This window comes from Ustilaginoidea virens, chromosome 2 (genome assembly GCF_000687475.1).
Source record: "Ustilaginoidea virens chromosome 2, complete sequence".
Classification (NCBI taxonomy): Eukaryota; Fungi; Ascomycota; class Sordariomycetes; order Hypocreales; family Clavicipitaceae; genus Ustilaginoidea; species Ustilaginoidea virens.
This window is the reverse complement of record NC_057317.1, coordinates 4,313,182-4,336,241: the sequence shown is the minus strand read 5'-3', so window position 1 is coordinate 4,336,241 and position 23,060 is coordinate 4,313,182. Positions and strand designations below refer to the sequence as shown.

Below are 23,060 nucleotides of genomic sequence, written 5' to 3'. Positions count from 1 at the left end.
CGGTACATGTACCTTGGGTCTGGTTGTAGCCATCCAGTAGCAGTAGCCGTCAATCGCCCGTAATAGTACGGAGTATTGAGCTTAGCCCTGCTGGCCATGATGGAACCCGAAAAACGAGGAAAGCGCCGCCCCTCGGCCAAGGCAGGCAGGCGCTACCTGGTGGGACACGGCGAAGAGAGGCAGCCGGCGGCCGCCACGACCCACTCGGTGCGAGGTGTGAGGTCAGGCTCAGGCCATCTTGGAGTGATGATCTTGAGAGTGCCAATCCAATCGCCTAATGAGCCTGGTTTCATGACTGGACTGTCGGAATGGCCCGGGCCAGGCGAAACAGGAGAGAGAAGAAGCAGACTGGAGCATTCGCTGGACCGTGACCTCAACCTCATGAAACAAACCAGCCATCAATTGACAGCTATCAATTATGCATAACTCATCACTCATAACCACGCCGCCAGGCCTTGTTCCTGTTACCCGCATTTCGGCGGACCCCACCACCACTCCCCCCGCGCATCGGACAAGCTGGGGATCGCGCATCGTCGCATCGTCGCATCTTCGCGTCTTCGCGTCTTCGCAATGACGGGCCACGTCCTCTTTCCAGAGAGTTTGCATTCCCAGCTGCATACTTGCAACCATTCGCCATTGGAAAACGACCATGACGCCCCCCGCCATCATTGCGCCTTCCATCCTGTCGGCCGACTTTGCTCAGCTGGGTCGCGAATGTGCTCGCACCATGGAGCAGGGTGCCGACTGGCTCCACGTTGACATCATGTTCCGTCTACCCCCCGAGGCTCCTCGTCTGCCAACTAAGCTCAACTGCCGCCTCGCTAATCTTAAGACGTTAGGGATGGCCATTTCGTCCCCAACATCACGTTTGGAGCCCCGGTCGTTGCCAAGATCAGAAACCACGTCGACAAGCCAACCCACAAGCACGGCAAAGGAACCTTTGACTGCCACATGATGATTGCCGAGGTAATTTCCCGAGCGGAGGGGCGGTGCGGCAGAGACCTTCCACCTTCCATCCGCCTTTGTCTCCCAAGCTAATCTCTTCTCCCGGAAACTCTTCAAGCCCAAGAAATGGGTCAAGGAGTTCAAGCGCGCCGGCTGCGACCTCTATTGCTTCCACTACGAAGCTGCCTTTTCGACCGCCGCAGAAAGTCCCGAGGAGACGTCTGACAAGAAGACGAGCCCAAAGGAACTCATTCGATACATCCACGACAACGGACTACTTGCAGGCGTAGCCATCAAACCGGACACGCCTGTGGATGTGCTGTGGGATATTCTGGCAGCTACCGATGCCAACGAGAAGCCAGACGTGAGTCATCGTCATCGTCATCGTCATCGTCCCGAGAACCCCCCCCCCCCCCCCCCCGCCCAAGAAAAAGCTCTGGGGCTCTGCTAAAACCCATGTTTGCGTTGATCAGATGGTTCTTGTCATGACGGTGCACCCTGGGTTCGGTGGCCAGAAGTTCATGGCCAGCGAGCTCCCCAAAGTGCAAGCTCTTCGAAGCAGATACCCGGAGCTGAATATCGAAGTCGACGGCGGCTTGGGACCCGGAACCATTGACCAGGCTGCCGGTGCCGGTGCCAATGTTATTGTCGCCGGAAGTGCCGTTTTCGGCGCCAAGGATCCGTCCGAAGTGATTTCCCTGCTGCGCAAATCGGTGGAAACGAGATCTGGGAGGCTTTGAAGATGATGTTTACTATTCTGCAGGTGTGTAATGCCAGTAGGGTGGTTTATAGATATTTTCATCTACACAAGGTTTTTTTTTTTTTTTTTTTTTTTTTTGAGCGCCAGAGATGACAGCAAACTTTCAGGTGACTTGCCATCATAATGACCACCTCTTCATCTGGGTCGACGTTGCTTGCAAGAAGAGCAGGTACTTACTCCAGCTAAAAGCATTTATGAACCGAACCAGTCGAGTCGTCCATGGCTGAGTCCCTGCACAGCAAAATGATCCGACAGTGTATATAATCACATCATATCATGCCCATTCCTTTCTTCCTCTTACTTTCCTTCCCCTCAGATCACGGCTTGAGTTTGAAGCGCGGTGTCACTGCTTTTCTCTTCCTCCTCGTTTTGGTGCATGCTGCGAATTATTCCATAGACGCAGCAGTCATTCAGCATCCCACCCTGTCATTGTTCGTTCCCTTTCGAGCTTCCGCTGTTTAACTGCCCTCGATTCCCCCCCTTTTAAGACTACGAATTACCACGGCGTTTCCTGCTACCTCCGCCGCCGCTTCTTCTTTCCAAGTCACCCAAATAAATCATCGACCAAATGTCAAACCAGAAATGCGAGAAGGAGCAGTGCACAAGTGCCTCCACAACATCGTCAAACATGTTCAGACTTGTAATGTAGCTGAGCTTGCAATCGGGTCAGGGCTGGCGGCTGGCGGATGTACTTGAACAGCTGGCAAATCACTCATGTCACATCACCGAGCATCAACCGTCGAGCATCAATCACCCCCTTTTTTTCTCCTTTTTTTCCATTTTCATGCCCTTCCCAGCCTTGTCGGAATCACCTGAAAATCCGCATAGTCTTTGTCCTTGTCGTATTCTACTTGGCCAATGTGTGGAATGGGGTTACACGGCAGTTACAAATGGCTCGCTACTTCCTTTAGGATGATCAAGTATATTTTGGGATACCACGCACGACCGCGAATCCTGATCAACCTGTTCAACCCAGAGGCTGCCTTGTGCTTTGGTCGCACCGCCGCTCTTCCCGCGGACTGCTCGTTTGCTCTTGCTGCTTCTCCACGGCTGCATACGTAGCGGAGCGCAAGCGTGCCACACGGTGGCCAACTCAGGACTGGGATGAACGAGTTGGATAAATCGTTGGCAAGTCTGGGTCACTCCCATTCCAGGCCAGAAAAAAAACCGGTCTGAATCATGCGTCTTGTCACTTTCGTTGGCTGTCTTTGCTTTGAATCGTCCTGTCGCTTGTGTCCGACGTACATGTCTGTCCATGGGCAAAGGCTTATGCCATGATTTCCTTCTTCGCGAAGTGGCATTTATGGCAACAGATGACCTTTGTGAGGAAAATCCACCTAGGGCAGTTTTTTCCCTGTTGATTTTCTGACTGCTTTGTGTTCCAGGTCCTTGGGTGTTGCATCGTCGTCGTTTTCATGATTGGACTAGCGAAACTGTGGCACACGAATCGGCATATTCGAAAACACGAAGTAATTGATGAGGAGCGCCGCATGAGGATAGCCGAAATGAAGTACTGCGGGATTCGCCATTTGGGCTACTCGAATATACCGTTTGGAGTGCGGGCGATGGAGCAGGGTGCCGATGTACAAGGCATTTGGAACTCATGTCGTGGCACACCTGCAGCGAGCCAAGACGAATCCTCTGCTACTCTTGCCGTTAAGCAAGAAGAAATTCCCCATCGGAGCGAGGAATCGCAGCAGCACACTCTAGACGAAGCCCAAACCGATGGCGATACCCGCGGGGTGAGCTGGAGCTCCATAGCCGCCGACTGTCCTTACCCCTCATCCAGCCGTGACCTTGATCGTTCAGCCGAGTATCGCAGACAATCCGCAGAGGGCATGACCGCGCGCAAGAACTTAACAGAATCAAGTTCTATCGCCTGCATTTGCTGTGGCTCACGTCGGGTGTCCTTGAACGGAAATGAGGCAGGCTGTACGTTATGGCCGCAGCAACTTGCCAGACATGGACAAAAAACAAGAACACTGTCGCTCGACTCGAGTAATGGCGGCTGCAGCGCAAGTAGAAGGCAATTCTATGGTTCAGCACAAGTCTACGTAAACACAGACCATAGGATGCTCAACGCTGGATTTGAGATTTTACCTGCGGGCACATTGGGCAATCGGCCTGAGCTCCCACTTGTTCGAAACAAAGACTCTGCGACAGTAAGTGTAAAGGGGGTATTGCAGTCAGATTCTTTGCCAGCGAAACTACAAAAACGACGCAGGTGACGACGTGGGTGGATGTTTAAAGGGGGAGAAATACTCTTTGGGGTATTGTGATGTTATCCAATCTCGGTCAGTACATATGGTTGTATGTACGGAATAGATGAGCGACCTCGGCACAGAATTCATACAACATGCAGAGCGCAATACGCGCAATACTCTCCATGGCTGGGTCTTTTGTGGTGCACAAGTCCGAACCTGCATGTGCCTCTTCACGCTCGCGGACATTAATACGCAGTTCCCGGCGTTAGCAGGCGTTGGCAAATGCCTAGATTCGGTCTCGGCCAGCCATCGGTGATTGTGACCTTGTTTTGCCGGGCGAGCGTTTTATCGGGCCAACGCAATCCTGCGGGAGGCGCGGCTAGTTCAACAGACTAACTGATAAACTTTACAATTACAATTGCCCGCTTGGAACGTCGCCTCAATTCACGTCAGCTTTTTCATCCAACCTTCTCCGAAAGCTGATACAAGTCGTCAACGCCAAGCAAGGAAATAGCAACCACACTGAAGCGTCACAGACCAACTTCTCGAACAATGGCAGCACAACAGACCGTCGCGCAGGCCGCCACCACGGGGTTCGACAACGCCCCCGCATATGACGCGCATCGGCCCTCGTATCCACCAGAGGCGGTTGGGTCACTGCTTGCCCATCTGGGCGTTGCTGACAAGGCTGGCGCGAGGATCATCGACCTCGCTGCCGGCACGGGAAAGTTTACGGAGCTGCTGGCCGCTCGAGGTGAAGGGTACGAGGTCGTGGCGGTTGAGCCGGTGGCGAGGATGCGGGAGAGTCTGGAGAGGAAGAGGTTGGGCAGGGTGGATGTGCGGCATGGGCTGGCTACAGAGATGGGTGTTGAAGATGGTTGGGCAGATGCGGTGATTGCTGCTCAGGTGCGTATGCCATTCTTTCCCCGACCGGACTGGAAGAGGAAGCAGGGCGACCAAGAGAAGGGCATTGATGTGTATTTTCAAGATGCTGGGTTACCCCAGGATCAGGGTTTTACTAACATGGTGAACCCCGTTGGCTCTGCAACAAACAAGTCCTTCCATTGGTAGGGATTCGACAATGTTTCACTTAAGCAAGCTGGGGCAGCTAACACGACGCAGGTTCGCCAACGAAGAATCCCTCAAGGAGATCCGGCGGGTGCTGAAACCCGGTGGTAAGCTAGGCGTGATATGGAACATTGAGGACTGTACGTTGCCGGCGATGGGCTCGCAGAGATGGACTTTGACGTTTCCCCGCCATCTGCCCCCTCGTTCCCCGTTGGTGCCCATGCTTGACGATGAGGTGGGCTGATTTTGCAACAGACAACCAGCCGCCCGGGTGGACGGCCTCTACCAAGTGGGAAGACGGAGTGAAGCAGCTCGTCCTTGCCCTCCCACCGGACGGCATTGACAGGTTCCGGGACGACAAGTGGTGGCAAGTATTTGAGCGTCAGGCCAGCGCTTCCGAGCCCTACTTTGCCGCGCCCATTGGACGGGAGACGGTGTCATTTACGGCGTGGCGGACCAAGGAGTTGCTGTGGGATCGAATCAACACCCTGAGCCAGGTAGCCGTGTTACGGGGCCACGAGAAGGACATGTTCAAGGCGAGGTTTGACGAGATTTTCGAAAATGGGGATCAAGTTTGGAATGATGAGGGAGAGGTGGAGTTTCATGGGGTCACGACGTATGGCTGGACAAGTCGGTTATAGGTGGCGAGATGTGCTGACTGTTGCTGGTCTTGGATTCCGAGTGCAGGTTGCGCGGCTCCATTCGTGATGGATGGGTTCGCTACTGGCAGTCGAATCAAATCGCCTAGACTTGCTAAAAGTAGCCTTGCTAAAAGGCGTCAAGAGTTGCCTTTGCATGCGCACAGTCTTATTTGTAATCAGCAAGGGGTGGTGTCGAGCATATCTATGGCGCACGGACTCTCACGAGTCTGCCGAGATGTACATGACTGACGGCTACAGAGTTAGAAGAAACAAGGCGGCTGACAGCGGAGCGAGGTTTGGAATGAGGGCTCGGTCGATGGCTCACCATTGTTCCCTCGCACAAAGGCATCCCCGTAATCTCGTCTCTTGGCCCCGTTGACGTACTCCTCCGTCTTCTCCAGCGCAATGTTCATGTAGCCATCCACAGACTGAAGTTCACCTGAGCGTGAGATGAAGTTAGTGAAGGATACGTTGGAGAAAGCGCGTGTCGACGGGAAGGTGACACGCAAGTGAAAGGGGTGGGGGATGGCATCCTCTCACCCTTGTAGACGACGCCTGAGTTGAGCTTGACGATGACGGGGTGGCCGATAATGTCGCTGAGGAAGCTGGAGGGATCCTTTCCCTCGCCCTGGGAGATGCTGCCGTTTTCCAAGGAGGACATGGTGGGCGACGCCGGCGATGAGCTGCGATGGAAGGAAGACGGGAAGAAGCCCAAGAGTTGCTGAAGACTTGTTACGTCGCATGCAATTATGCAATTATGCAGTTGTGCGGTTGTGCAGTTGTGCAGTTATGCGGTTGTGCAGTTGCGCAGTTGTGCAGTTGTGCGGTGTGTGCACAGACGCAGTTTGGGCTAGAGCCTGGCACAATGATCAATCAAGGGTGGGGCGCCCCCCGGTTGCAGAAGCGGAGCATTCAATCCCCCCCGCAAAGGTCGCACCTGTATGTGTGTGCGTGTGTGCATCGACGCTAACTGCTCCTGCTTATTACATAGTATCTAGTCTGCTCACTTGCCACAAAACATAAATAGCCAATTCATCATTGGATCCGTTGACCACAACACGAAAACTTTGGCCCCCGCCCTCCGTCCCAGCCTACTTCAACTCGCCCTTTCCGCATCACCTTTTTGCGCACTCCCCGAGTGTGGGATGCTTTACGCAGGAACAGGCACGGGCTTGGAAGCCTTTCATCTTCTGCTCGCCGATCGTCAAGCTGCCACTGGAGTCTGCGTCACGACGTCACGTCATGGGTGAGGACTCTGCGGCCCACGTGCCGCCAAGGGCCAAAAGGCTCCCGTTCAAACCTACAGCTCTGCGCAGACGGGCGTCAACAGCCGGTAGCCCCGTGGCCGACACCAAGGCCGCTGCGGAAGACGATGACCTGGATCTGTTTCGCCGGGGCAAGGAGATGCAGCCCGTGCTGGAGGCGGACCGTGACAGACGGCTCAAGAAGAAGAAGCAGCAGCGGAAAAAGGAGCGGGAGCGGGAGCGGGAGCAGGAGCAGGAGCAGGAGCGGCGGAGAGCGGCGGAGATGGCTGCCAAGCGACTGCTGGACGATGGCGCGGCAGGACTGGTTGCTTCCGACGTGCATCCTCAAGCATCATTGAGTGCACACCGGCCAGTCACACCTCTCGCAGCGGGAAATCGGCATGGCTTGGACGGGGACAATATCAGGTCTGCACCTCTGCTTCTCCGTTTTTGCTGCGTCTCTGTCGCGCTTTGGCCGTTGGTGTTGGTGAGGGGAACAGTGAAGCTGATGGTCAGGCAGCGATATAATCACGCCGCCAGCTTCGAAGCGCTCGCGATTAGATTCTACTCCATCAAACAGCATTAGCTTGGCCTCTACGGCGGCGGAGCCACTCTCTCATAGTTCGCCGCCATCCGCTCGATTCCAGAACCTCAATGGACAGCCAACGCCGCCGCCGCCGCTCAGCCACCCGCGCGAGAACGGTTTCAAGCCGCGAGCAACGCCGGTTGTGGTATTCGAATCTGACGAAGAAAGCTGTTCTGGACATGATCGAGGCGACAGCGGCGTCGAGATAGTGAGCGACCCCCTCGGCGCTACCGACCAAGATGACGAGTTCGACGAATACGTTCGCAGAGCCGAGGAGCAACGTGCCAAAGACCAAGCCATGCTCGCTTCCGTACGAGGTGGCCGAGGTCAAGACGGAGCGGCGGCAAAGGAAACCGTCGATCTTGTGGTGACATCACCCGTGCCCGACAGCAAACCTTGCCGGGTCAAGTTTCTGTACGACAAGCCACTTCGGGTCGTCCGTGATACTTGGTTGGCGCTGCAGAAGCAAAAGGGCGTGCTGCTCGAAGTGGAGACTCGAGAGGAAGTTGTGCTCACATGGCGCAGGAAAAAGGTGTACGCCGCGTCAACACTACTCCACCTGGGCATACGGCCAGAGGGCAACGGGAGGATCAAGGTAGATGGACCCAGCACCAAGGGCCTCGCGGAGAACAGGACCCGAGTGCACATGGAAGCATGGACGGTCGATCTCTTCCGTCAAATGGAGCGCGAGGAGGAGCTTCAGCGGCAGAGAGATGCTGGCGAGCTGTCCGAGGAGGAGGAGCTGGCAGGGCCGAATGAGGCAGGGCCGCCGACGGCAGAGATCAAGATACGAGTCATTCTCAAGGCTCGGCACCTGGGAGACGTCAAGCTCACGGTCCGGCCGGAAACCACGGTAGAAACACTCATTACGGGATTCCGGACCCAGCGAGAACTAGCGCCGGGGAGCGATGTTGGCATCTGGTTCGACGGCAGTCGACTGGAAGAGCACGTTACGATGGAGGAAGCCGAAATCGACGACATGGATACTATGGAAGTCCATGTCAAGTAAGGGACTTGCTTGGCTTGGCTTGGCTTGGCTGGGTTGGGTTGGGTTGCGGGTGAGAGGGGGGGGCAATACCATTAGGATACTACGGATGCATGACTTTTGGCATTGTATGTTTGGCTATACACCAGTGATACCCTTGAATCAAAATACGAAGTTGTTTCTGCCGCTGTGATTTGGGGTACAAAAAAAGAGGAAAAGAAAAAAAACAGGGCTGATGAACGAGGATGAGGAAGTTGTTCTGCGCCGTCTGTTTGTTGTTCACAGCTTTTGTCGCGGGGGAGCCGCTGTCGGGGTCGGGGGACCACTGTGGCTAGTGGAGCTAGACTCAGCTAGGGCAGCGCCACAGCCCGTGCCTCTGGGAACCGAAATTTTCTGGCAAGCAGCACTGGGCCTGAGGCTGACAGGGCCTGAGGCTGACGAGGCTGGGGGCCCCGCAGCCCAAACCGACTTAACCGACGCGCTCCTTCCTTTGACGGGATGCACAGGAAGGCAGTCGCGACCCTTGCATCTCGACACAACCACAACCCCATCGCATCCGCTTCGCTTCGCTTCGTTTCGCATCCCTCTTTTTCTCTCGTCTGGCTCGCTCCCCACACCCCGGCCCACCGACATACATGGTATTCGAATCTTGGTTCAAGAAGACAGAAGAAGCCCACGCTGCGCCCTGCCACCGCGGGTTGGGCCCTTGAATTCAATCGCGGACACGGGCACCAACACAGCCGCCGCTTGCTGCCGCCGCCAGCTACCGGCCGACCGACCGACCGACCGACCAGACCGGACCAGACCGGACCAGACCGGACCAGACCGGACCAGACCAGGCCCTGGCTCTCGAGAAAAGCACAAGCATGCCCTGACCCGAGGCGCGCGCAACAGACAACGTGCAATGGAACGCCCCAAACCCCAGGCCTTTCAATCATCCTACGCGCCCCGGCTGCGCGCCTACAACAACTCCCTGCTGACCCCCGTGCTGCCGAGCACGGCGCCGTTGGGCCCTCTCTCGAGAACGACCAAGCGAGGCACCACCATCATCAACTACGCCGAAGATGGCTACGACGACCTGGAGGACGATAGCGACGACCCTCGTCGACGCCCGACCGGCCTGCGCAGCCTGCGCAAGGAGGACTCGGCGTCGAGGCAGGACCTGGCCGACAGGGCCGGCAAGGACACCAAGCAGCCCGTCGAGGTCCAGGGCATCTGGCGCGACTGGATGGGCAAGAACCGGGCCATGAAGAGCGACCAGCAAAACGCCGCGCAGGCGAGCCTGCCCCTCACCCTGATCCCCATACGCATCGATCTCGACATTCCCGCCTTCTCTCCGCTGCCGGCCTTTCCTCCCCCAAACGCCGCTTCCGTCGACACGTCGCTGCCCCAGTACCGACACGGCGAGATGACGGTCCCGTATAAGTTGAGGGATATTTTCTGCTGGAACCTCCACGAGACGCTCATCACGACCGACCAGTTCGCCCAGACCTTGGCCCAAGACCTCGATCTGCCCAACCGGCCGCTTGTCGTGGCCGAAATCAGCAAGCAAATCAGGACCCAGCTGGAGGAGTATGCCGGGGTCGCACTTCATCCTCTGTTCCATTCCGAGCAGTCTGCGCCGGCTCCCGCGCAGCAGGCGGCAGCCACCGTCAACGGCGCCATCGGAGCCAACGGAGCCAACGGAGCCAACGGCGCCGGCGTCGCCGGCACTCCACGACCAAACCTGATCTTCAAGCCAAGAGAGGAGTCGCCGGCCTCCTTTGCGAGAGGGCTCTCGCGGCCCGACACGCCCGCCCAGGCCGGCGACCCAGCCGCCCCGCCTCAGCCAGCTGCAGCTGCGCCCAAGGTCACGGCCGAAGCCATGCCGATCCCGCCCGACTCGGACGACTACAACCCGGACGACACCTATCGCTGCATCATCAACCTGAGCCTCAACATGGCCTCCATGCTGTACACGGACAAGTTCGAGTGGTCCCTGCTCCACCCCCCCGGCACAGCCGAAGCCTTTGCGAAGACGACCTGCGCAGACCTGGGGCTGACCGGGGAGTGGATTCCCGCCATGACGCACGCCATCTACGAGTCGGTGCTGCGGCTGAAGAAGGAAGCATGCGAGGCGGGCGGCTTGGTGGCCGGCTGGGGCGGCCTGCAGCAGGACCTGCCCAATGACGCGGCCCTGGGCTCGGAAGCCGGCTGGCGGTACGATCCCGACCATCTGGCGGGCGACTGGGAGCCCAAGATTGAGATGCTCAGCAAGGAGGAGATGGAGAAGCGCGAGGGCGAGCGCGAGCGCGAAGCCCGGCGGCTCCGCCGGGAAACAGCCCGGTTCAGCTCCACGGCCGGCATGCTGGGCGGCACGCCGTTTGGCGGCGGCGGCGCCGCTGCCGCCGCCGCCGAGCCCCCGGAAGAGGAGCGCATGGGCCGGGGCGAGCGGTCAAAGAAGAAGCGGAGGTTCCGGAGCCTGAGCCCCCCCCACCCACGCGGCGGGACGCCCGGCGGCGGGGCCCGCGGCACCCCCGACGTCGGCGGCTACGGCGGAGGAGGCGCCCTGACCGACGTCGAGAGAAGCACCTGGCGCTGCACGCACTGCCGCGTCTGGGGAACCAGCGTCTGGGCAGTCCGCGACGGACCAGCCGGGCCAAAGGTGAGTTTTCCATCTAGATTTCCCATCCGCTCGCGCGCACCGCATGGGGACCCCCCCTTCCCCCTTCCCCCTTCCCCCTTCAGCCGCTGACCCGAGGAACACAAGTCGCTCTGCGCCAACTGCGGCTACCTGTACGAGCGCGACCGCCGACTCCCCCGCCAGACCAAGAACCTCCATCTGGCAGACCACCGAGCAGCCTAGGAGGACAAGGTCGGTCCCGCCGCGCCGCCGCGCCCGCACGCGCTCGAGCCCCACGGCCCCGTTGCCCAGCGCGCCCCCAGCCAGGCCTGCGTCGTCATGCGCACCACCGACGCGATACGCCGCGTGTCCGTCGTCGCGGGCGGAGCAGGAGCAGAGTAGATGCGCAGAGTCTGTCTGGATACCCGCCGCCCCACGTTGGCAAGGACAAGGGGGCGCGCAGCACCCGCTGCACCAAAAAAAAATATCTAAAAAAAAAAAGGTGGGAAAAATGATACTGTAGATGTACACGGACGAGGGTGGGGAAGGCGTACGGGGACAGATATTCTGTGGCTTCTTCTTCTTCTTCTTCTTCTTCTCCTTCTTCTTCTTTTTCTTCTTCTTCTTTTTTTTTCTGCTTGCCGTTGCCGTCGCCTTCGCCTGTGCCTTTGCCTTTGCCTGTACTTTTTTTTTTTTGTGCGTGTTTCGGCTGCGCTCTGGGACAAAGGAGTGGAGAGGCAGCTTGTCGGGCAAAAAGCACCTGTAGATTAAGCCGGTGGGCGCGACGTCAAAACCTATCTGCGGTTTGTAGCAAAATCATGCGTTGGGCAAGAATCGACGGCGCCTGGCGCGGGGGGGCCAGAATGCCTGTTGCTACGTGGGTGATGTCAACGCAACATGAGGAGACGAGAGAAAACCCCGAGTTTGATCTGTCTGGCGGGACCGTGTCACCGCGTGTCACCATGTATATAGACAAGGGCCGAGGGGGAATACTAGAAGATGAAAAGAGACAGGACCAAGCTGTCTAGTAGCTGGGTCGTTGCTCATCCAGATTGTTCCACCGCCCTGGTGCTCCTTGGACATGTACTTGATTTGCAGCTTCGCGATACCACTCGAGCTGGCCTGCCCTGTTCCGCTGTTGAAAGCTACATCCAAACGCCGCGGACCCAAAGTTGAGAATCGACGCTGCTAGAGTAAGAAGAATGAAAGCACAAAAAAAAATAAAAATAAAAATAAAAAACAAAAAAAAGAAGAGTAAAACAAAAAGAGACAAAAAAAGAGCGCCTTCACCCTGGGCCGCGCATCATTTGCGCAGCCTCGACATTGACCCATCCCACGCCCGCCGCCGACGGTTGCTGCTGCTGCTGCTGCCCGGGGCCTACGGGGGTTTGAAGTACTCCCTGTTGGCTCGCCGACGGCATCCTGTTTGCATACTGCACGTGGCCTTGGTTGAGAGGGACGCCCGACAGCTGCTGGTGGACGCTTCGCAGTCGCTCCACGGTTTCGTTGGATAGCTGCTCCCAGCTCTGCTTCAGCATCATGGCGTCGGCCCACCGCACGCTGTACAGCTTCAGCGTCTTTGGGACTCGTTCCAAGCACCCCAGGCTCCTGTCCAGGTTGCTGTCCAGCGGAACGCCAGGCCGGAGATGGCGCCGCGGGATGGGAGGCGGGGGAGCTGACCCGGGCGGAGCAGGCGGCGGCGGCACACGTGCCCCGGACAAGATCAGGTCTTGAGCGTCTCGCAAAACCGCCAGGAACTGGTTGGCCATGAAGTACACCTTAAGAGCGTCATGGTACGTGTAAAAGGCGCCGTTCAAGCCCCGGAAGGCAACGTCGTGCATAATCTCCAGGTACTCCAGCGAGTATTCAAAAATCAAAAGCCGGGTGTAGTCCGTCATCTGCGGCGCTCGGGCGCACGGCGCCAGGCAGTACACGTGGCTGTAACGCAGCTCTTGCTCAAACATTTGCCGGACGGCTGGTGGGAGGGTGCCGGGAAGCGAGTCCTGCCACTCCCTCATGTCCAGGCACATTTGCCAGAGGAAGGCGGCGGGGCTGGGCAACGGGGTCGGTTCGGACTGATAGAGAGCCTGGTACCAGTAGGACTGCGCCCGGCGAAGCTGGAAGAGCAGCAGTGCCGAGTCGGCAGACCCTGAGTTCCGTCGTGTAATCAACTGCCCGTCGCCCACAGCGGTTGGTTGAGGAAAGGCGACATTGATGGACTCGTCTGTAAAGGAGAAAGCCCGCGCATGGACCATGCTAATGGCGCTGAAAGTCGTCAAAAGTAAGTCAGCAAAGTCGAGTCAGCACATGGACGTAAATGGCCCAATCTGCCAAAACCCAAAAACCCAAAAACCCCAAAACCCACCCCCAACTCACCGATCGAGCGCATAGGTGCAGTAGAAAATGTTGCGCCGCATATTCAGAGCCGATCCATCAGACGTCGAGGTCATTGGCGGATCTTGGTGAAGACCCAAGTCAACCACGGCCCGCGCGGTGAGCCCGATGAGATGCCATGTGTCAAAGTGTGCCGGATCCAGCATGGAGTAGACGGTCAGCAACAGTAGCGACTGAATCTGGGCAACGTATCCAGGCGCAAGGGCTCTGTCCGCGTACGCAAGCGCCCTGCAGACGAAATCAACGCCGTTGCCGTAGCGTTCATCGTTGCTCGCGCGACTCTGGGCGGTTGAGCCTATGGCAAGAACAAGGTAGAGCAACCAGTAGTCAGAGTCTTTGACGGCGCGATCGTCTTGACGAAACACATCGTCCAAGGTGGTCAGAAGAGCCGTTTCCGAGAAACAGGGAAACAGGCAGTACACGTTTGACATGAAGTACTCAACTAGACTATGGGCAAGCTGTTTGGAGGGCAGCTTGGACTGGCTGGACTGGGGCAATGGATCCTTTGCGGTTGCTGCCAGGACCAGCCTCGCAAACGTAATGTTGCCTATTGATGGCTCAAAGTCTCGGGTGGTGGCATCCACGGACCTGTGAGACAAGCTCAATTAGACGCAACATTCAAACCAAAGACTCCCCGTCGCCGTCGCCGCCGCCGCAGCCGCCCCCTCTTTGGGGGTCATGCAGCATGGTTCTTACAGAATGCCAAAGTCTGATATCAACGAGTTGACATCCGAGTTCTCTCGGTTCCGGGCCGCCTTGCGATGGATCGCGTCGCGGATAACGGCCAGGGAATCCCTCCTGTCTGATTCACCAAGATTGATGTGAGAAACTCCGTCGGCTTCATGTTGCACAACAGACGCTTTGCGAGATTTGGCATAGCTGAGCCGTCGCTCGAGCTTTTCTATGCGGAGTTCAAGCGCGGCCACATAGCTGCGATGGTGAGTAAGCCCATGGGGAAACGTTTTGTTTTCTCTCCTTGCTGTCGCAGCATTCTAGCCGAGGTGGCGGAGAAATAATACCTTCGCTCCTTGCCTCTGGCAAACTGGTCATTGGCAGCCGAACAGTCGTTTTCACGGCCTGCTCTTTCACAGGCCGTGCAGGCTGGCAGCTTGCCGTCGCACTGCCAGATGGTTAGTTGCCAAGCCAGCGTGGGTAATTCATGGTGGTCGTAAGAGACCTACCTTGACCTTGGCAGAGCGACCTTTATTTTCGAGGAAAAAAAAAAAAAAAAAAAAAAAAAAAAAGAGGGTAATATCAGCACATGGATTCCTGAAACTTTGACGAGAGCAAGGGAAAAGAGAGAGATGGGGGGATGCGGTTGTTTATTGCTTACATCGCGAGCATGCTGACACAGGCCGAGATACCCTCAGCAAGGGATTCCTTGAGAAACTGCTGCGGGCATTTCTCATAGCGCAGGCAACGATGTGCGTGGCAACGACGTCCGTGGCAATGACGATGTCTCTGGCGTCGGTAGACGGAAGAGATGTATGCGATGGAAAAGTAGTTGAGGGGGTTGTGCTGAGTCCTGACAGGATAACCTGGTTGATGCTAGAGCGTTTCTGGTGGAGATGGTTTGTGTATTTGTTGTATGAGCGGAAGTATTTGTTTGCATTTGACGTGCTTGGCTTAGGCTTAGCATGACGGCAATTGCAAGGACCGATCGATGGAGACGGAAGAGGGGCAGCAGCTGCTACTGTAGCTGCCAGGTGCCAGGAGGTAGTTGCCAGGTGGGTACATGTAGTTGCCAAGTAGCTCTAGGTACCTAGGTAGGTATCTAGGTCTTGTACGTCTTGGCTACCTCCTTGTTGCTTCAGCAGGCCCGGCACTGAGGGTGCTGTACTTGGGTGCTGACATAGGGTACCGAGGGGTTGGACTCTAGTACCTTCAATACCAGCTGTGCCATGGCCGTGGTTCGTTGGAAACTTGTTGGAACAAAGTTCGAACCCAGGACCAGCAACCAAGCAAGCAAGCCGGGTCAAGCCAGACGAGGCGGCGCGGCGGCGGCCCTAAGAAAAATGACGGTCAAGTGTATTTCGCTGGCAGCTGAGGCTTGCCCACAGCGGTTAGCGGGACGGACGGGCGGATGGGACTGATTGATGGATTGGATATATGGGGTCACCGTGGATGGTGGATGTACGGGGGCGGATTAGGAAGGATCAATACAAGTACTCCGTACACGGCAAGTTACTGTGACGGATGCAGAGGCAGAATGGGGCAGGCAGACGCCCAGCATTGCACCTCGCCAAGAAGCAAGAGCCGCCCAGATTGACGGTTCTGGATTAGCGCGAGCCGAATCCGTCAACCTCTGCAGCAAACGTGCTCTGCAGCGACCACTGACCGACCGCTGACTGACCAGACCGCTGGCTGACCAGACCGCCGACTGACCACATTGCAGTCAGGTCAATCAGGTCAGTCACATCTGGCCAGTCACTGCAATGGAAGCTGAGCTGCGCTCTTATCATGTCGCCCGCTTATCGCCGTGACGTTGCAGACATGTACGTGTAATGGAGGGCAAGAAAGCACCAGACCGTCTGATGGTTCAATGGATGCATCAGTTGAAGCACCTGGGGCGTGTTCGAGGGTACAGGTCAACCGACCTGTGTCCCCCCCTTGTCATCCGACCCCCCCATAATAACTTAACTGACCTGACCATTGCTGTGGGCTATACTCTTAATATAATTAGGTAGTTTATTAGGGAATAGTGGGTCAGGTCACTTTATATAGAAAACTATATAGAGAAGTACTTTCTCGGATATTTTACTAGGTTCTTAGGTAGGGGTACCTAGTAAAAGAAATTAAAGAAGTCGCTTTCCATAGAAAAGTATAGGGAGAAGTACTTTCTCTGCTGTTTTATTAGGTTCTTACGTAAGGGTACCTAATAAAAGATATTAATGAAGTCACTTTATAAAGAAAATAATACAGGAAAGTACTTTCTCTACTTTTTTTACTAAGTTCTTAGGTAGGGGTACCTAGTGAGAGAAGTTAAAGAAGTCACTTTATATAGAAATATATATATAAGGGTACCTCTCTTTCTATTTCTAGAACCTAGGTACCTACCTAGGTACCTAAGGTACTTAATAGAGGTTCTAAAAGTCACTTTATATAGAAAAATATATATAAAGGTACTTCTTTCTACTATAGTACCTAAGTACCCAAGAGGTACGTACCTAATAAAAAGAAAGGAAGTCGCTTTCTATAGAAAAGTCTATATAAAGGTACTTGATTTTCTTCTAATACTAGGTTCTTAGGTAGGGATACTAAATAGAAATATAATAGAAGTCACTTTCTATAGAAAAATATATATAAAGATACTTATAGTCTAGTGGCTACTGTAGATTAACGGATCCACTACTCTTTATTAGCGTATCTCTATATTAGGAAAGAGCATTGGTCAGGTCAGTTAAGTTATTATGGGGGGGTCGAATGACAAGGGGGGGGCACAGGTCGGTTGATATGTAGTCTCGGCGTGTTCGGCCCATCAATCTCCTCGGCGGGTCCTCGCCAAAGGTATCTCTGAGTCTCTAGTACCGACCACACCACCGGGTGCCCGGTCTGGTACTGTGGTACTGGGAACCTTGGTCAGAGTAGCTCGGTGACGTTTACCAGTCATGCATGCATGCATGCATGAGCCGCAGTTGCCAGCGGGGCTCCTCGCTCCCAAGTTGACGTGAGAAGAGGGAGAAGAAGAAGAAGCTGCTGGGGAATTTGACAGGTCGGCTGGGTTTGCAGCATCCCCCGGAGGCGTGCATCCCATCACGCATCACGTCAACTGTGTTTGAAATCATCTCTCCTTTGTTCTTCCGCAGTCTGCTTGGATGGATCATGCACGGGAACCGAGTTTGGTCAATTGGGACCATCTGGCTGGCAACGAAGCCGCTAGCGTGAAGACTCCAGGGCCAGCAAAGCGAAACTCTATTCGCGGACCCTTTGCTTGCCCCGACCGACTACGCCTAATTGGGGGGGGGGGGGGGGGGGAACCTGGAGAGCCAGGGAGTCAGGACCATTCAGCCGAAATCGAATTTGGTTTAGTCTTGTCCGCCACCGGCGACCTTTGTCATCATCTTCAATCATCAGGGCTCAGCTGACTTGCTGACTGTATTCGATTCAAAGCACGACGCACGACGCACGACGCGCAACGCGCAACGCGCAACGTAACAAGGGCATCTATCCAAAGCACCCGCTTCTGCAGGAACAGCCGACACAACGTCGATACTCTTACAGATGGCTGCGCGGAGACGCGCGCGCGTCTGGTAGTTGAAGGCATTTGCATTTGTCCTCTTCGGCAGTCCTGGATACCTTGAATATGTCGTCAATGGCTAGGAACACGGGTGGAGCGATGGCCTCTAGTGCATACTTCAAAATCCAAAATAGGTGGGTACTTACATGTGCACTACCTGCTTGCGTGCTCGCGTGCTGGCATTACTCATAAGCCCAGCCGGTAGCGGCTCGTGGCCACAGGAGCCACCAGCCTATCTATCGTGCGATTGTGCGATTGTCTCTTTCTGTCTGGTCAATTCGACTTCTCGAAACTCCAAAAGAACCAGCAACAGCTGCCCATCCGCACCTATCAGCTGGCACCAACACCTGCACGGGGCTGGCCAGCTCAAGGCCAGGTGGCACCGGGGCAACTCCCGCCAATCAGCTACTAGCGGTCAATACGGGTTTAACGCCATCATCCCCAGGGCACAAAGGTCCCCCCCCCCCCCCCAGGGTCGTCACCCAGTTCGGGTCGGTCTTGACTTATATCATGTGCAATAGAATAAATAATCCGGCATTGACAGGGCTGCTGCTAACCACATGAAACCTCGGGGTACGCGTCTGACCTGGTGGGACGGCTCTTGACGGCCCATACAGTTACGAGCCTGCAAGCAGCGAGCACAATACATGCATGGTATTGGAGGCGCCCAAGTGCTGGCCTTTTGCGCGGTGCCCCCTGTATTATCCCTCTCTGGTGCTCTTTTTTTTTTTTTTTTTTTCCCCTCTTGATCGTAGAATAACCTGGACGCTTAAAACAACATATAAAATGCAGTATTCGAGTCTACAAGCTGGGAGGTACCGAGTTACTTTGTTGCAATCGACTTGAAGAGGTACCTTATCCCAAGTATGCACGTACAGGTACTTTAGGGGGTGGATCAGGTACCTGAGCTGTAGATGGCTGGAGCCCAGTTCCCAGCTGCTTCCCCAGCAAATTCTGAAATGCCGTTCGTTTCTGCCGCCTCAGCCTTGGCCCCACCTTGGCTGGGCACTGCGTGGTCCGTGTACAGAGTACATTAGGTTGCAGTTACACCAGACTGCAACAAGAAGTCGAGCCAAAGCATCTCCATCTCATCACCACCTCGCCGGCTCTTTTTCCCGCCATTACGCTCACTACCATCCATCATTCTGCTTGCTCACCGCCGTGTCCGGTTTTTGTATCCTGCGCTGCGGGGCGCCATCGTCTGCTGCTATATGCCTCGCTACATGCCTCCTCAAAGTTAAACAAGTCCTTTCATTTGACTGCCGCCGCTCCTGCTTGCCACCGACGGACATGCGTGCATAAACCTTATCGCTCCGCTCCCCCGCTACTTGGCCCCAGCTGGCTGCCTTCCCAGCCGCTCCGCATCGCATCGCGAGGACGAGTACGGCGTCCATGACACAATAGCGTGCCACTAGCATCGCGATCCGTTCGCACCGCCGGAGACGAACCTAACAGGGACGCTTTGGGGGGGGTTCTTCACAGTTGGAAGTCGCAACCGCCCCTCGTCGACCGCCAGTCCCGTTGCACACCCTGCTCGATTTTCGACGCATAACGAAAAGGCGGTCCGGGTTACAACCGTTTCCAGTCACGGTTTTTGCGGTTTCGAGCGGGGGCAACGAAAAAAAAAGAAATAAAAAAGAAAAAAGAAAAGCAAAGAAAAGAAAGGGAAGAGAGAGAGAGAGAGACAGAGACAGGGTGAGAGAGAGAGAGAAAGAGAGAGAGAGAGAGAGAGAGAGAGAGAGAGAAAGAGAGAGAGAGAGAAAGAGAGAGAGAAAGAGAGAGAGAGACAGAGACAGAGACGGAGAGAGAGGAGAACAAAAGAAAAATTTCAACACCGGTCGATCAAAACGATGGATCCAGGCCACATCTTTCGCCAGGGCCTGTGTTCCGTCCCTCCTCGGCCCCATCAGACGTACGCTTCTCAGTATCAGCAACAACCACCTCTGGCCACTATCGACGACCTCTCCGATAATGACGGCCCCAGTCATCGTGTTGCGCACACTCTTACCGCTTGTTGTCGCTGTCGTCAGGTGAGCAGCACGCATCTTTCGTCACAAACGCTCGCGCCGCGAAGCTCAAGCAAAACCAATGTCATACATAACGCATGCTAACCAAGTTGCTTTTCCCCAGCGCAAGACGCGTTGCGACCCCACTTTGCCTCGCTGTCTCCCGTGCGAGAGATCCGGCTCGACGTGCGAATACCTGGATACAGCCAAGGGGCAGAAAATCAACCGCTACTATGTAATCAAGCTGCAGGGCAGGGTCAGGGCTCTCGAGGCCGAGCTGGCCCAGTTCACAGATGACGAGAGCGATTACCCACGAACGGCCGAGGATATGGTACGGCCTGGCGGCATGATCCGGCTCAGGGCGAGTGACGAAACGTCGAGATACCTTGGCCCCAGCAGTGGCATAGCTATGACTCGGCTTCTTATGGAGGAGGCGAAGCGGTACACAGCATCCAATCGCATATCGGATCTTATTCCTGAAATCCGGGCTCAGAGCCAGGCCCGCATGCAATCAATTCAGTTCACCGGGCCGCCGAGCGGTAGAAAGAAGAGCTATCCCATGATTAGCGAGCGTCCTGCGACGGGCCTGCCTTCTCGTGCAACAATGGACAAGCTCATCCAGTTATTTATCAAGAAATGTAAGACATGCCGCTCCCTCCCTCTCCCTTCTTCCCTCCCCCTTCCCCTCCCCCTTCCTCACTCTATCTAGGATCCCTCGAGATTCTGACAGCCGTCGCAGCGCAGACGTTTTGGCCCGTCTTGCATGAGCCGAGTTTCCGACAAGACATGGAGGCAGTCTACAATGGCGACAAGGATCCTTACAAGAACTTTGCGCTCCGTATCGTCATCGCCATCTCCTTGCACCTGTGCGACCCACAGTACGCTGGCTTGGCCGACGGCTACTACTTGTCGGCAATGCAGTACGCTGAGGCTGTGATACGGCCAAAGGACCTCAAAACCCTGCAGTGTCTGGTCTTGATCGGCCATTACTCCCTCCTCACCCCTGCGAGGACGCCAGTGTACTATGTCCTAGGACTCGCGGCAAGAATTTGCCAGCAAGAGGGGCTCACGGACGAGAAGACCATCTCTGCAAGCTACAACACGGACGCGAAAGCAATCGACATGCGACGGCGCCTCGTATGGATCGTGGCCATGCTGGATTTTGAGCTGTCCTATCACATGGGACGACCCAGCGGCTTCGCAACCGGAAACGACAGACTCGATGTCACCTTGTTCGCCGACGTTGATGACGAGTACATCACAACCAGCGGAATGGCGGCCGGACCTTCAAGTGAGCGAAAATGCGTCGCGCTGCACTACATCAAGTCGAGAGAAATCCAAGCAGAGATAAAAAGAACGCTGTACGAGCAAAAACAGCCGGAACCAAACAATGACTCGCATCCCTGGTACGCCTCGATCGAGAAGCGGTTGCAGACATGGCTGGACACGGCGCCGCCAAATCCACCCTGGAGTCCGCCATGGTATGGGCTTTCCAGTTCCTTTCTTTTGTTCTCTCTCTCTCTCTCTTTTCTCCCCCCCTTTCCCCTTTAGGCTCCCGCCGTTCCCAGCCCTGATCAAGGTCCGTCGCTGATCCGCACGAGCGCAGGTTTGCAGGCTTGTATCACCATACGCGGATGGTCCTGCATAGGCCATCCCCCCAAGTCCCCCATCCGTCAACCCGCTCTGTGGGCATTTGCTTCGACAGCTCCAAACACGTCATCAGCTCGATGCAGAAGCAGTTGGACCATGGCTTCTCCAGCGCTACCTGGGTGTTTCTTCTCACGCTCACCTCGAGTCTGAACGTGCTGTTGTGGTGCACGTCGTACGCAGAAGTCCGGCAGCTCCATCCGCGACAAGAGGTCGAGGACCTGGTCAACATGGCGCTTGCTTGCCTCGACAAGTGCGTGGAGCGATGGCCCGGCACCGCGTACACGTCCCAGCTCTACGCCATCATCTCCAAAGCCTGCTTGCAGAGCTACGAGAGGGGATCCAGCAGCAGCCGAGCCTTGTTTTCCTTTGCCAGTCCGCCATCCGTCCCGGAGCCGCCGCAGTCCTCGCCCGACGCGTACCCGCACCCGGGAGCGCCCCAGGATCAGATGCCGTTCATGAGCCCTCCGCAGTTCGGCTTCGTGTTTGACTCGCCGTCCGAGTCCATGAACGCCTACACGTTTGACCCAAACTACCTTCCGCCTCAGCCGTCCTTCCGGTCCAACTCCATCTTCTGCAACCCGGCCACCGACTCGAGCGGCAGAAGGTTCTCCTACTTCCCGCCCGAGGGGTCTCCCGAGGATGCCGTCCAAGCAGCCACCTCGGCCGCCGCCGCTGCCGCCGCCGACGCCGCCGCTCCGCCGGATCACGGCACCCCGTCCTCCATGGACCACGGCCTGAAGCAAATGCCGACGCCGCCAGAGTCGCTGGCCCCCGGCAGCGTGTCCGCCGGCACCACGCTGTCGTCGCCGGCCCCCCTATCGCTGCGGCCTCCCGCGCTATCCGACGCCTCGTCCTCGTCGGCTCCTCGCGTGGTCCCCACGCACGACCACGTGGCCTCCCCCCCGCCGCCTGTCGCGGCCGAGTTTGCGCCCACGCCGCGGCCCTCGGTGCCCCAGCGCTCGTTGCCAATGGCCTCCTCGACGGCCGACTGGTTCTCGCCCCCCGCCCCCTTCATCTCGCCATACAACTTTGGTCCCATGAGCAGCGGCGGCGGCGGCGGCGGCGGCAGCACCAGCACCAGCACCAGCACCAGCTTCTTCAACGGCGCCCTGCCCAACGGGTTCGCGGCAACCCCGGCCGCCGCCCACCTCGGCGGCTTGCAGAACCTGGCGACGGGCTTCGATGTCCAGGCCCACTACGGCTTCCTTCCGGGCCGGCAGGGCAGTCTTACCCAGTCCCAGCAGGTGGAGCTGATGAATGCCCTGGAGACGGAGGGCGTGGGCGACATTGACGCGTTTCTGAGCGCCACTCACAGCATGGCAGATGTGCGGTGGTACTAAGATTCGCTGGGGGACCCCGTCTCTACACCTTTTTTTTTTTTTGCCCTTACTAGTTATGTTTCATCTTCTTTTCTGTTTTCTGTTTTCTTGCCCCCCCCCCCCCCCCTGCTTTGCTACGAGATATCTTGCGCAGTATTGGGTGAACTTGGCCCCTTTTTGTTTCCTTTGTTTTGGTTTCGGGCGTTTTGGCAAAGCCCATAGAGGGACCCGGGCAAATGTATACCATTCCGTACAGCAGGACACGAGTCTGCGGGATTACATGTTAGACACTTTATTTCTTTCTTCTTCTTCTTCTTCTTCTTCTTCTTATTCTCCGCCGAAGCTGAGGGGTGCGATTTCGCACGTCTGCAGGTATAAGGGGCGGGCAGCATCGGGCGCCTCGATGGCTGCAAGCGAAT

The 23,060-nt window shown here is 56.4% G+C and overlaps 7 protein-coding genes across 7 annotated transcripts; 5 read left to right on the top strand and 2 right to left on the bottom strand.

Annotated features, from left to right (window-relative positions):
* Positions 1-649: 649 nt before the first annotated feature.
* Positions 650-1,685, top strand: UV8b_02951 (uncharacterized protein; the record flags this gene model as incomplete). Its single annotated transcript, XM_043140449.1, has 4 exons — positions 650-765; positions 840-966; positions 1,064-1,309; positions 1,419-1,685. The coding sequence occupies 4 exons, from the start codon at positions 650-652 to the stop codon at positions 1,683-1,685; spliced, it is 756 nt and encodes a 251-aa protein (XP_042996383.1).
* A 2,776-nt stretch (positions 1,686-4,461) lies between these two features.
* UV8b_02950 (uncharacterized protein) lies at positions 4,462-5,725 on the top strand (the record flags this gene model as incomplete). Its single annotated transcript, XM_043140448.1, has 5 exons — positions 4,462-4,815; positions 4,966-4,976; positions 5,032-5,117; positions 5,233-5,593; positions 5,665-5,725. 5 exons carry the CDS (start codon positions 4,462-4,464, stop codon positions 5,723-5,725), a joined length of 873 nt encoding a protein of 290 aa, XP_042996382.1.
* Positions 5,726-5,837: 112 nt separating this feature from the next.
* UV8b_02949 (uncharacterized protein) lies at positions 5,838-6,279 on the bottom strand (the record flags this gene model as incomplete). Its single annotated transcript, XM_043140447.1, has 3 exons — positions 5,838-5,863; positions 5,944-6,057; positions 6,159-6,279. The coding sequence occupies 3 exons, from the start codon at positions 6,277-6,279 to the stop codon at positions 5,838-5,840; spliced, it is 261 nt and encodes an 86-aa protein (XP_042996381.1).
* Positions 6,280-6,860: 581 nt separating this feature from the next.
* UV8b_02948 (uncharacterized protein) lies at positions 6,861-8,457 on the top strand (the record flags this gene model as incomplete). Its single annotated transcript, XM_043140446.1, has 2 exons — positions 6,861-7,288; positions 7,383-8,457. 2 exons carry the CDS (start codon positions 6,861-6,863, stop codon positions 8,455-8,457), a joined length of 1,503 nt encoding a protein of 500 aa, XP_042996380.1.
* An 880-nt stretch (positions 8,458-9,337) lies between these two features.
* Positions 9,338-11,278, top strand: UV8b_02947 (uncharacterized protein; the record flags this gene model as incomplete). The annotated part of the gene is made up of 2 exons (XM_043140445.1): positions 9,338-11,077; positions 11,183-11,278. 2 exons carry the CDS (start codon positions 9,338-9,340, stop codon positions 11,276-11,278), a joined length of 1,836 nt encoding a protein of 611 aa, XP_042996379.1.
* Positions 11,279-12,321: 1,043 nt separating this feature from the next.
* On the bottom strand, positions 12,322-14,838 carry UV8b_02946 (uncharacterized protein; the record flags this gene model as incomplete). Its single annotated transcript, XM_043140444.1, has 6 exons — positions 12,322-13,300; positions 13,412-14,017; positions 14,126-14,359; positions 14,449-14,549; positions 14,611-14,630; positions 14,763-14,838. The coding sequence occupies 6 exons, from the start codon at positions 14,836-14,838 to the stop codon at positions 12,322-12,324; spliced, it is 2,016 nt and encodes a 671-aa protein (XP_042996378.1).
* A 4,678-nt stretch (positions 14,839-19,516) lies between these two features.
* UV8b_02945 (uncharacterized protein) lies at positions 19,517-22,662 on the top strand (the record flags this gene model as incomplete). Its single annotated transcript, XM_043140443.1, has 4 exons — positions 19,517-19,696; positions 19,797-20,310; positions 20,412-21,153; positions 21,279-22,662. 4 exons carry the CDS (start codon positions 19,517-19,519, stop codon positions 22,660-22,662), a joined length of 2,820 nt encoding a protein of 939 aa, XP_042996377.1.
* Between the last annotated feature and the right edge of the window lie 398 nt (positions 22,663-23,060).